General features: G+C 41.6%; 1 protein-coding gene across 1 annotated transcript in view; it reads right to left on the bottom strand.

Annotated features, from left to right (window-relative positions):
* The window catches only part of LOC135260981 (piezo-type mechanosensitive ion channel component 2-like), a 92,504-nt gene that overhangs the window by 39,700 nt on the left and 39,113 nt on the right, over positions 1–13,691 (bottom strand). Inside the window, exons 4-9 of the mRNA XM_064346768.1 lie at positions 10,578–10,620; positions 6,608–6,770; positions 4,149–4,416; positions 3,605–3,815; positions 1,353–1,521; positions 41–160 (exon numbers count right to left, since the gene is read on the bottom strand). Of these exons, the coding sequence (XP_064202838.1) occupies positions 41–160; positions 1,353–1,521; positions 3,605–3,815; positions 4,149–4,416; positions 6,608–6,770; positions 10,578–10,620 (974 nt within the window). The remainder of the gene's footprint in view (positions 1–40; positions 161–1,352; positions 1,522–3,604; positions 3,816–4,148; positions 4,417–6,607; positions 6,771–10,577; positions 10,621–13,691) is intronic.

The raw sequence follows: 13,691 nt of genomic DNA on the forward strand, positions 1-13,691 counted from the left end.
AGGGAAACCATGCAAGAGGACCGGTTTATGGTTGGCTCACGTTTCGCTCCTCAGTGCTGTAACGCCCCTTCCTCCACAGGCTCCTCCTCTTCTGCACACTGTCCTCTGTGTTGATGCACTCAGGCTCTCTGCCCTCACATCCTCCTTCTTCCTCACACACCTGAGGAAGACAGTGTTCAGAGCCAGAGCTGTGAAACTGCAGCACACACCTGTACCACACAGCAGATCATAACTGCCACACATAGCTGCCCATAACTGCCCCATACAGCTGCCCATAACTGCCCCACACAGCTGCCCATAACTACCACACAGCTTCCCCACACAACTGCCCATAACTACCACACAGCTGCCCCACACAGCTGCCCATAACTGCCCCATACAGCTGCCCATAACTGCCCCACCCAGCTGCCCATAACTACCACACAGCTGCCCCACATAGCTGTCCATAACTGTCCCACCCAGCTGCCCATAACTGCACCACCCAGCTGCCCATAACTGCCCCACCCAGCTGCCCATAACTGCACCACACAGCTGCCCACAAATGTATCACATAGCTGACCACTCTCTTAAATGGAATAATTTGTTTATTACATTTATTGTCTTTGATAACAAGGCAAGCAATATAATTTCACATATTCCAAAGCAATATTGGTTTGTAATGATTGTCTAGGCAAATAATACATGCATTTTATTATCCTCTAGCTGATGGGAAGTATATAGCAGCTATGTGTGCTCAGGGTCAACTGTTATTAATTAAATAAATTTAATTATGTCTGATTGCTCATTAACTTCTATATTCAGAATGCATTTTCAGCATGGTGTAGTTGTGTTCAGTCACTAATAAATACTAGTACAGAGAGATATGCGGTTGGATGGCACAAGGGACACACCCTTCTATGTATGTGTGTGCCCGTGTGTTTGCATGCCAGTGTGCGCAGCTGTGTGTGTGTGTGTGTGTGTGTGTGTGTGCATGTGTGTGTGTGTGTGTGCGTTCAAAATTAAATTTACAACTTTACCTGGCAGGAGCTTTTTTTAGAGTTAGCTGCACCTTGGATTGAGGTCTGTGCCTTGTTTATTTTGTATGAAATATTTACACATATATATATATATATGATCATAAATATGATATATTTATAATGAAATTTTATTATTAGTGGAATGTGAATACAAGAGGAAAAATCTCACCACAGCAAATCAATAACGCATTTGGTCCAAGAGGTTTGGGTGGGGGGTATGGGGAAATCAATCACCTATAAAATGACCGAGTGCAGCCCATTACATAGAGGAGTGCTAAGTGCAGGGCTTGTACTGTACATGCGAGAGAGGCTGCAGACCAGGCAGCAGGGACCTACCGTCACGATAGGCTCCTGGAGCCAGAGCCGGATGAGCGTGGCCAAGGTGTAGTACAGCACGAGCAGCATTATGGGGTTCATGTAGTGGTGCCACAGCAGTTTGGGGTGCACGCTCAGTTCCCACGTGCAGGAGCAGTTGCTCCGGATGACGGTGGTAATGCCGAACGCCCTGGACAGAGGAACAGGAAGAAGTGTATTTTACTTACGGGTCAAATTATAATAGTCAGGAAATCAGTCATGAATACCTTTCAGGAATTGAAATTGAAATGAACTTGCACCTTAAAATAATTTTTAAAATCCTGCGTTGAATATGCTATAAACTCAGATCTTTAGTTTATCTTTAATAACCCCTTTTTTTTAAATTAGAGCACAATATTTCCCATGGAGCTTTTGGGAGAACAGGTTCTTTATTCAGCTACCTGCACATTAATAATGTATCAGACTCCTCCTAGAACACAATGCATTAGAGGAATTACTGTCAGGAGCTTTTGAGTTCTTCACTGCCCAGTATCGATTCCTATTTGTCCAGAGATCAAAAGGAGAGAGTTCTTTCTGTCATGGCGGCCAGACCCCCAGCCAAAATGACAGTGCTAGCGTGGACGGTGGCTTCCCGCAAACACCAGGTCTCTGAGGTCTGTGAAGGCCAGTGGGGTGAGTGGCAGGTTTGAGGCATAGCATAAAAGAAAATTGTTTTCCCATTGTTTTCATACTTACGTATAAGGTCTGTTGATGTTAAAATTTTGGACCTTGGAAAGAAATTCCCCAGAGAGTGAGGAACAGTGGAGTGATGGTGGTTTCATTAGAGGAAGCTTTCCAGCAGCTGGGAATTCCAAGTGGCGTCACATGACCAAGCCATTGTGAGGTCATTCAGGAAGTAGGGTGGAGGGCTAAATCCCATTACCATGGTCCCTCTGCGTCAGTACTCACTAAAGCCTTGTCCCTGTCATTGCTCACAATGACAAACACCTTCTGGAAACAATAGCCACTGTCTGACTGGATCCATACTTATAAATACACTTAACTTTTTCACACACTTGACCCACACCAGTGCAAAAGGCACATTTTATTGATCTTTTGCATTACAAGACATAGTTTAGCATCGGCTTCAGCAAAGGAGCCCTCACAGAATGTTCCAAGATTTCCAGTGTCCATCAAAAATGTGCTGCTCACAAACTGTAACAGAAGTGTGGAAACAGCCATGGGGAAAACCAAGAAAAACTCCACACAAAACTGAAAAACCTTTAAGCCAGGATAGGGAAAACACGAATGCTAAAATTTTATTTTAATAAAAATCCCAAACAGCCTTGTAAAAAAACAAGTGGTAAGTTTCTGTTGAGTAATGAATCTTTTTCAAGTCAGTCTTTATGAGCATGAAGGACCATGTGACATTTCCTAGTCGGTTCTTATAATTCCATAAACTACAGTAAGCTGTGCTTCATTTTTAAAATACACTCAGTGTAAAATGAGCGTGTTCTGCATATCTAAATGCAGAACCACCACAAGACGTGTGTGTGTTATGCTTCTAAACCATCACAGCAAAACATATGCATGATGCTTATTTAAAAGCACAGTCACTGCAAAACATGTGCGTGCTGCATATTTAAGCACACCGTCACTGCTAAACATGTGCGTGCAGTATATTTAAACACACCGTCACTGCAAAACGTGCGTGCAGCCTGTTTAAACACACCGTCACTGCTTTGTTTTATGATTGAATGGCCTGTCCTGTCCCTGAGAGAGGGGTGGACTGGAGGAAATACTGGACCAGGCTATAATAGGCATAAAACCATCGCTCTGGAGTCTGTACTCCAAAGCACCCAAATTAGAGCCTGCAAATCAATAGCATCTTGAAACATCAAGGGCAGAACACAATGGCGAGAGCTGCAGTGACCACCACACCCCAGCCTCACACAGTCCCACTGCTGACATAGGGCCCCCAGCGCAGAGCACTTCCAGAAAATACCATGCATCACACTGGATCGGGACACATGTTTCTTAGTGTCTAATTATTATTATGATATATCAGCAGGCTAATAAGAGACACACTATTGCAGACAGGACACAGCAGTAATATCAGCACATTTCTCTAGAATGTCTCGTTGAATTCACTCCCTGTCTCTCTGAAAGGGAAAGTTAAGATTTTAAATAAAAATGACATTGAAAAGCCAACTAAAAGTCTAAATAAAGTCAACAAAAAGTCAGCCATCAGTCCAGATGAAGCACACATACCCCGCCCTACCCTTTTCCCTCACCTGGTGGCTCTGTCGTAATGAACGCTCTCCTGAAAGAACTGGAACTGGTAGAGATAAAGCACAGTCAGGTGTCCGGCGCTGAAGATGGCCATCAGCACGCACAGGCAGCTGAAGATGAGGTTGTTGAACGTGCGGCCGAAGGACCACCAGGTGCACAAGCCCAGGAAGGAGAAGAAGTAGACCGCCGAGGTCACGGAGGGCAGCATGATCCCTGGGAGAAATGGCGGAAATGGCGGAAACGGCGGAGAGGACGTTAGGAACCGTATGACAGCAATCGGCCTGCCAGCTCACCGGAAGCAGCCAGTTCCCCTGTGTTTCCCCACTATTGGGAAATAAGCAGCACTGTATCTGCAGTTGGGCTCAGGGGTTGGGTTTAAATGTGCTGTATGCTTATAAGTTCTTCTTGACATTGACTGCAATTAATATCTAGCTTTATAAGTAGTTGATCCATGGATAGATAAGGGCTATGCAAGTCATACTGACTAGGGGCTATGCAAATAAATAATATTTAATTTGAAATGGACACACACACATACACACACACCTGTCAATCCCAGTAATACTGTTATAACAACTTGTCCAGCCGTGGTAATGAGATTGCCGATGATGTCCTTCACTTTGGACGCTGCACCTGCCACCAGGTGAAGTATCCTCATCTTTGTGCTCTCCTTTGGTTCTTCCTCCTCTTCCTCGTCCAGATCTTCATCATCTTCCTCGCGCTCGTCCTCAGCGTCAAAGTCCTCATCGAGCAGTATGTTCTCCTCCAGATCCAGCTTTTCCTCAGTCTCTTCCTCTTCATCATCTTCCTCATCCTGGGGGCATGGTTAAAGCAAATAGATTATGCCTACAACTCAAGAAAGGCTCACACCTCACTGCCAAACTATTGTGTTGTACCAATCTCATATCTAATATTGCTGGTGTGGACTGTCACTCCAGTCTTTTTTCTGGGCTGCATAATGCAAAAATGAGCACAAAAATCCACGAATGAAGGTTCAGCGTTTTCAACTGTAATATCCCAATTTTTATCTGCAGCACAACCCCACTGGTGGTTAAAAAAAAAAAAAAAACATTTTTACTCCTGCCAAAATAAACATCTAACCAAATAAGGGATAGATGGCTGTGTGTGCAACATATGAAAACCCTGGCACTAGCTGTAGCAGGTTTACCTGAGGACACCTGGCTTCACTGTAAATGACTGAGGAAGCAGTAATCTCACAACAGGTTTGGTGATCTGTCCAAGGCGCTGACAGACACATCCTCCTCGATAATGTCAGTGACGCACGGGAGTCTTGATTACATGTTTATTTTGTGGTGCAAGGGTTAACTGACAGATATTTAAAAACATTTATTCTCTGATATTTATAACCTCCCTTGCAGCTCTAATACAAAGACACGGTCAGCTCTGTTAGGCCAGAAATTGTGCTCTCCTGGTTCTCAAAGTTGTTGAAAGATAATGAAAAAAAACATAACATTGTGTAGCACTGTACAAGTGTACCCACATATTTGGTATATATCCAGGATACTGGGTATTCAAACACTCTCCTGCAAACATTATGAGCAGCATCTAGTGATATTGAGTAGAACAATGGCTGCAGAAGGAATATTTAATAGAAGATTGGATGTTTGCATTCCCAGGGCACATGTGTGAAAGTACAAACCTAAACAGGATAAGCAAATATCCAGCAGTGTAATTCCACAATACTGTATGTTCAATAAAAATACGCTCACATTTCAATACAGTAAATAGAATTTTAACGTTTGATCTGTGTATGTGTGTATGTGTTTGTGTGTGCGTGCGTGCGTGTGTGTGTGTGTGTTGTGTGTGTGCATGAGTGCTTTCCCCTACAGGAAAATGATACTTGGGGGTGCAAGAGAGACAAACTCAGCGGTCTTCAGTTCAAACATTGACAAAAGACTTGACTGGGACTTGAAAAACACGTCTCGGTCACATGCATGAACGCAACGGGGCTACAGAAGAGCTTGCCATGGTGCAGTCTATCTGTGATGAACAGTGAAAAGTGAAGGTTTGCTCCTTAGTTTTTAGATTTAGGATTCAGAGCTGAAGGGCAGGATTCAGCAATGCCACCACTGCTACAGCAAGGAGTGCAGGTGCGTCAAGAGCAGCACTGTGAGCTGCTTTCCTCTCGAAACCGGTGACCTTGAAGTGCTTTTAAATAACTGCACACGTCATAAGTTCCGCCTGCTTATAGCACTGTGGTCCTGAGCATCCAAAGTGAACACCATTTGCAGAAGTGCACGGGCATGGAAAACATAAGGCTGAAAAACGAGATCGACCCAGCAGGCTGAGGGAAGCGCTCGTAATGAAAACTGGGCTTTGGCCTTCAGAGGTGGAGCCTGACACCTGTGATGAGGATCTTTCCACGGGTCAGACAGCCAGGCCCACAGGCTGCAGCCTCTGCATATTTAATGATAATCCAACATGCTATCTGTACCAGCACACAGCTGCTCAGGGGCTTGAACAGCTGCCTAGTTCTGGAGGAAAACAAACAGGACATTTTTCTAGTCGTTAACCCGCATCACCTCTATTTCATACTGTATCTGTTTTCTGTTTATTTTTTTTAAGGCGTTAAATGAAATATCCCAAAAAAGCTGTCATTAAATGGAATGCATCTATATATTGTTTTTCCAGGTTTCCCTGAAATAACATCTTTCCTGCAATACTTTTAATGTGAATTACTGTTTTTAATTTCAGTGATCAAACAAAAATATATTATTGAATTTATTGCAACCTGTTAACATTTTGGCTCCTTCACATTTTATATGGATAAAAATTAAATGTTTTTACATGTGGATCAGTACAGAGAAAATGCTCCCAAAGAGAACTGTGTTATGTGTAGAGCAGGGTGATTGGCTGCTTCAGTGACCAGTGCCTGTTGAACAAGGACACTGTCCCATGAAGAAAACCTGGATATCTGAGAGAGGAAAGAGGTGATTGGTCTCTGCAGTGACCAGTGTGTGAAAAGAGCTGCTGGATTGGCTGACCTGATCCTCGCTTTCAAAGTGGATGTTGTCCTTTGCCATGTCCTCGCTGGGGGGCTTTTTAACCAGACTGCGGCACAGCAGCCAGGTGCCCATTCCTGCCATAAACATGCCGATATCCGGGATAAACACACGTATGCCATTACCCGCGTCTGCTCCGTCCACACTGCAGATGGAGGGAGGGAGGGAGAGAGAGAGAGAGAGAGAGAGAGAGAGAGAGAGAGAGAGAGAGAGAGAGAGAGAGAGAGAGAGAGAGAGAGAGAGAGAGAGAGAGAGAGAGAACAAAAGTCAGTGAAGGACAAACAGTTACAGTGAAATAATAACAATTTCACTAGCAGATAAGAACACCACTTTCTACATTAAAATGTAAAACAATATGAGGAGACAAAGGACTTGAGCTTCATAAAAATATGACTCAAGCAAATCATACAGCAAGATTTTAAAATGCACAAATTTTCATCGGCCTGACTAAGGTTAAATCTTTAAACCTTCAATTTGATAAACAAACAAAGCAGAAAACAACATTGCCAGAGGCCAGCATCAAAAAAAGGCTGTACAATGTGCAAAAAGCCAAGAAATCCCAGCTGAACTGAACGGTGTTTCTAATGAGATCTATTTACGTGTTTAACAAAGCCAGGCATTCCCCATAATTCACTCAACATATTGTCTTTAAAAATGAAATCAAACCCCACTGAACCCAACTGATAGCGTAATTAAGGGCTGAGATTAACTTGTGTTTTAAAAGCTGCCTCAGTGACCTCCGGCCCCTCAGTAAAAATGTGGTTTATTTTCCACCCTAAAGGCCGGTGAGCTCTGAAGCGCTTTTTGCAGATCCAGCTCTCGTTCTGTTCTATGAGACAAGGAGGGAAGCGGCATTCTGGCTGTGGAGTCAGCAGAGCCTGCTCTACGATCAAGACTCCTCAAGACTTTCCACAAACCACTTTCCACAAGCATTAACCCCCCCGGGTCATTTGGCTGTAATTGAAATGAACAAGAATGTTTTCTGTGTAAAATAAATATGAAAAAGTAACAATTATTATTTGCAATTATGTCAAGGGAAAAAAGCTGCCCTGAGATAAATGTGTGTAGACTGAAACATCAGGAGAAGGAAAACTAATTTAGATATAATCACCTACTTTGTATTTATTATTGTTTCAGAAAAATGTCCATCAAGTAAACAGAGGAAGTGTTGATCTTTAGGAAAGCCAACCACAACAAGAGGCAAACTCCGTAGCCGCACCAATATATTTCAAACTAAAGCGGAATCAGATCTCAGAAAACTGTTTACAAAAAAAGTGAACAAAAGTAGTTGTCCTGTTGGTGTGTGGTGTCTGTGTTTGCTCCTTGTGAATGTTAACTTTCAGAGGTTCCATAGTGGAAAAGTGCTCAAACCTTAAAGCGCAGATATTTTCTTCATAAAATTTTACGAGAAGCGCACTAGTTAACGCACTGTGGAAACGCCTGAGAGCTGGTTGGCTCTTGCTCTTCCGGCCCACTCAGTACAAGCCGCCCTGTATCACAATGATTCCAGTGTTGCTAAATCTAAATCTCCTTTCATCTTGGCAAGCTCATAAAATCACATAACCAGGCAGCCAATGCACTGCCTCCTGTGGTGTGTATGTGTGTGTGTGTGTGTGTGTGTATAAAAGAAGAAAGTACAGAGTGGTAAAGAACTTTCACTGGGTGTGTGTGTGTGTGTATGGATGCTGGGAGGTTCAAGTCACATGCATCACATAGTTTCCTGTGCTTAAGGGGAACTGCAAGAGGCCAGAATAAAAATGCACATTGTGACAGTGGAAAATATATTCCACACAGCAGAGAGAGCTCCCTCAGCCACAGCTGCGAGAATGAGCAGGGTAAAGGACAGCGGATGCACGGACACACAGCGGATATGGGAATTCACAGCAGATCCTAGGATTCACAGCACATGCGGGGAGTCACATCAGATCCACAGATTTACAGCAGATCAGCAGATTTACATATGACATCAAAGACACCAAAGGCATTTAGTACAGCACATACGTATTTTAAATCTGACATCAGTAGCTAGAAATATTTTAGTCACATGAGCTGAGTATTTGTAGATAAGACAATGAACATATTCAGAACTACTAGCACTATGCCTTAGCATCAGTCCTAAGAAAATGACCAGCAGGCTCTCGACCAAAAATACATTTTACTGAGGTGTAGAAACATCGACTGAAAGATGAGGTTCACAACATGGAAAAATTAAATGAAAAAAAAAGGAATTTTACATTGTTTTCAAACAACACAATCCTGAATAACCTCTTGTTTTGTGAAGTGAAGAAAACAAGAGTTTATTCAGGATTGTAAAATCTTAATTTACTTCTCATAAAGATTCAATCTTCACATGATAGGGCTGTGTTAACTGAAAGTGCAAACATATGAGGGAAACCAACTAGAATTTCCACTGTTAATTGAAAAGAAGGCTGGCAAGTTTTTTATTGTTTCATTTAAGATGCTGTGAAAGGATTGTATCAGACATTTTTGTTGTTATTTAATAAAAGGTTGTGTAAGATACTGTGTGCAGGACCGTAACTTCTTATATAAAAGTTCCACTGTTAAAAGAAGAACAATACATGTGGCATACCAGGCAATACTGTTTAAAATTGTTTTCTTCCCTCTGACACTATGAACTGGTCACTTTTTCCAAATTATAACTGTTGAGAATACTCCACCATAACATGCATCACTCTGACTTGCATACTTGAAGGACCTGGCCTCGGTGTAATTACCTGTAATGGAGTCACACATGAAACATGAAAATCTCTCCCATATGTGGAAAACTGAAACATGCTAAATGAACTGAGCTTACAGTTCTGCATCATCAGTATGCTAGTAACACTATTGTGCAAGATTAACAACTTACCAAACAATTTTTTAGAAAGAACTACAAGGGTAACATTCCATCTTTAATGAAGTGATTAATATTTATGCTAATGCTTTCAGTCTCTGTCTTTAGAATGACTGTTCTGAAGCTTACCTTCACAGCTCATTTCTGGCACTGACCCATTCAGTACCTGTGGAAAATCCCACACCTCAAACACAAAGATGTTTGATCTTATGGATAATGTGTTAATGTGATGAAAGGAAAAATAATGGACAAGTTGATAAATGCGCAGTGAAACTGACAGTTCAGGGTGACAGGCTGTATGGCCACCCAAAAAGAGTCAGATCACTTCAACCAGATCATTAGCCCGCAAGGTACATTTCATCAGGTTGGGCCACTTTAATTAATCATGCTGTCAGCATGCAAGAGGTCCCCACAAAAAGGACAGCTGTAGGGAGGGGACCGTGAGAATCACATTCAGACACAGGGCCTGCAGAATCGTTTCAGTTTAATACCCCATAAAGCATATCTGCCTATGTTCCTGGTGTTAAAAATAAAGACATTAATAACAGACCTTAGGGGAAATGAAAACTGTAGGGTTCTTCTGCCTTTAACCAAACACCCCCAGTCACTTCATTCACCACAGAGATGCCCATTTCCACGGTCTCTTATCCAACTTCCTCTGCCAGACAGACTCTGAAAATCTTTTTGTGTCGCGCTCAAATGGTATGCTTGTATTAACTGGATATTTAAATGTCTGTTCATTTGTGTAAAAGCTTTCAGCCTTCAGCAACAGAAGAGGCCAGGAAGTCTGTGCTGAGTATCTGCTGGGAACTAGTATGAGTAAGCGCCGATGCTGGAAGCTCGATTGTGTCTGACCTTTTCAACAGCATGTCAAACAAATGCCATTTTTGCAGAATATCTTGATGGCAGACAGTATCTGAGATTTCGCAGATACAGAGGAGTCACAGGGCAACAGACAGATTTGTTTTGTCAATTACTGTCGAATGTACATTTCACATTACGCAGCCGGACATTGACAGGAAGAACACTGCTGCAATGACAGCAGTTTCGGCTTAAACTCTTAGCACCCTCAACTGCATAGTGAATCTTCTGCCTTACCTGTCAAAGCCCAGCTGTCGCATAGACTTCTCCCAGGTTGTACCTATGGATAAAATAGCATGAAGAAAGTCAGGGATTACATTCTGTCTTTCATGGGGGAGGAAATGTAACTGCGGCATGGTTAGTTTTAGCAGAATATATTGTAATAGCATTCAGGTATTAACAGTAAAATTTGTAAAAGACGACAAATGTTCCAGGTCTTTGAACTCTCTTCAAAGCATAACAAGCATGTTTGCACAGCCTGGATGAACTAAGAAGTAGCAGCGTTACAAATGGTGTTTACAGGTATATTTCCAGGTATTATACTCCCAAGGCAGGAAACTGCACGGCCAATTTTAGCTTTGTTTTAACCCCAAGGCAAATCCATCATCAAAGTCGTCGCGAAACCATTTAACTTGATGAGAAATCAATATGTCAGAGTCTTTTATAAGTTAATTAGCTGAACAATTAGGTGTTGAATTACCACACTAAAAGATACACTCCTATTGAGTAGTTTAAAGTTGAACCATAGCATTGGCAAACTAGTGCACATTTCAAAAACCAAAAAATGGGTGTAAACATTATTTGAAATTCTAATGTCTGAGATATCTTCTTATGTCTTTGAACACCTTACATTCAACTCTTGACTTTCATTAACTTTGGTATGAAAATGTAATTTTGAATTTAATTTGTAAGGGAATTTATTTAATTACTCCTCAATTATGGCAAAGTGCTGCTTATATTAGTCACCTACACATTTAAATAAATAAATAAAAAGAGTTTTTTTATTTCCTGGGATGGCAGCACAATATATTGAGCTTAACATGTGACATTCTCAGGAAAAAGGTTAAAACACAAGCTGATGTACCAGCACTCAACTTCTCACTGATACCATTACATGACTAGTTTACAGATGTGCAACACATCTGACCAAATGCCCATGTGCCTTTAAAGAATTAGGAATACACAAACCAGAGGATCACATTCACAGGTTCTTGTAAAAGTAAACCGGCAGATGAGTCTGCATAAGCAAAGGAGATTGTAGATCTTCTCTGAATTTCCATTCGATGAACATTTCGGAGTTACCAAGTCCAAAGCTTTCCATCTCTTCTGAGTAGTGTTACCAGCAGTGATCTTTATGATATCCAGCAGAGATGGATCAACACAAGGGAGCTTTGTGACGATTTTAAGTTAGATTGCCTATTAAGTCATTAACAGAGACATTCACTGTAGCGATTAATATTTCAATAAAAACCTATGCGCCAGCAGAAGCAGAATTATTTTAGGAGCCTATTAAATCAGTTGCCTGAGAAGCACAGTTCTTTATGTTGCTGTGCTGCATAAGTTTCGACTTCAGCAGCACTTGGCGACTTAATGCAGCAGACCCATATAAGCCTTTGCAAAACTGTAACATCTTTAATGGTGATACCTAATCATCCTTTACTCATTCATACGAAACCTGGCTTATTACACTGAAATGTTTTCTGGAGAGCTGGCTGCCTCTCAGCGGTTAGATGGAATTAGCCCCATTGATTTGTTATCTTAAATAGAGGCACAGAGATGGTTCCATATTGCTGAAATGAATTGTGTCATCATTCAAAGGGATACATTATTCCCATAATTACATCTCATTTCTCAAATATACGCAATATGAAACACCACAAAATATACTGCAAAATGATATAAAATGTGCAATTGAAATCATATGCATGAAATGGGTTTGAGCGATAAGAGAACTTAATTAAGAGAAAGCATAACTCAGTCAGTCTATATACACATACAGCATTAACCTTCACAGTAGTACTTTGTTACAGATGAAGGCACAGTACCTGATAGCTTTAGATACAAAGACGGACACAGTTGTGCAGGAATTCTCTTAGCATGCATCAAGATATATTCTGGAGAAACACAACCCTAAATAATACAACAGCTCATTAGACACTGACAATTACCTCAACAGAGCAAATAAAAATAATGGTCAAATTTTTATCCTAACATGGTTTGCGGCTAGTGCTTTGAGACACCTGTCCTTTGTGAAAAGCACTATACGAATAAAGCTGAACTACCTTAGTGTCTGGTTAGCACTCGCAGTGGTTAACCAGACTTTATAAAGAAGCATTTTTCAGAGGGACTAATACCTGGTTAAATAAAGACTAACTAATAACTATGTGGTGTTACAAGCATAGGAAAACCTATAAGCCTGTCTTCAATAAGCATAATGCCGGCCAAAAACCTCTAACTAGGCCCTACCCCCTAAAGGTTAACCTCTGAACTGAACTTCTGTCAAACTGTTGACCTTACAGTGGTAATGACACCCATTTCACACTTCAGCTGAGCAAAGGGCTTTCCCTCTCACACAGCCAAAAATAGCTGCTTTGAGCCCTGGGCCTGGCTTCGTATTTCATGTTAAAGCGCTCATTTTTAGAGACAAGTTAACCTGCACGACCTGAGGAAGGAAATCCTGATCACAACAAAGTGGCTGCTGGCTGACAAAGCCACTCAGTAATAATTCACATCTGCGCTCGGGGTTATTGTTGGCAGTTCTGCGGAGTTCTGCGCTCGGCATCTCTAGAGAATCATTACGTGGTCAGCGTGTCAGCAGAGAAAATAAAAGGCTGTTAATTGAAATGTGATGGAGAGAACAATAGTGTCACCATAGGAGAGGGATCAGAGCCAAACTCACATCAGGAAGAGCTGTTACAAGCTATCACAGTAACCATATGGGCTAAGCTTGTTAATGTTCACCATCTTCCCTTTCTCAGTCTCGCCTTTTCTCAAACTCTTCAGCGTAGGGGGGTGTCGGAAAGCCCCCCGCCCCCTCCCCCCACCACTATTTTTTACACCCTCACTTTTGTTGTTTATGTCGTTTATGTTTTTAATTTTAACCAGTCTCTCATCTCTCAGTTTAGCACTGATAATTCAATGTTATAAAAAAAGGTTACAAATCAGAAAAGTTACATGTGAAATGTTTGTGTAACGAAGGACTCTGTGTTTGGACCCAGACACTTCTGAAATAATTGCAGAACCCTTGTTCAGACACACAATGAGCCAAACATAGATATAAGAACCATGCTGTTTCTTAACTACCACTGCTATTGCTGAAAGCACAGCTTTTCAATTATACAGTAACATTTG

Source organism: Anguilla rostrata, chromosome 8 (genome assembly GCF_018555375.3).
Source record: "Anguilla rostrata isolate EN2019 chromosome 8, ASM1855537v3, whole genome shotgun sequence".
Taxonomy (NCBI): Eukaryota; Metazoa; Chordata; class Actinopteri; order Anguilliformes; family Anguillidae; genus Anguilla; species Anguilla rostrata.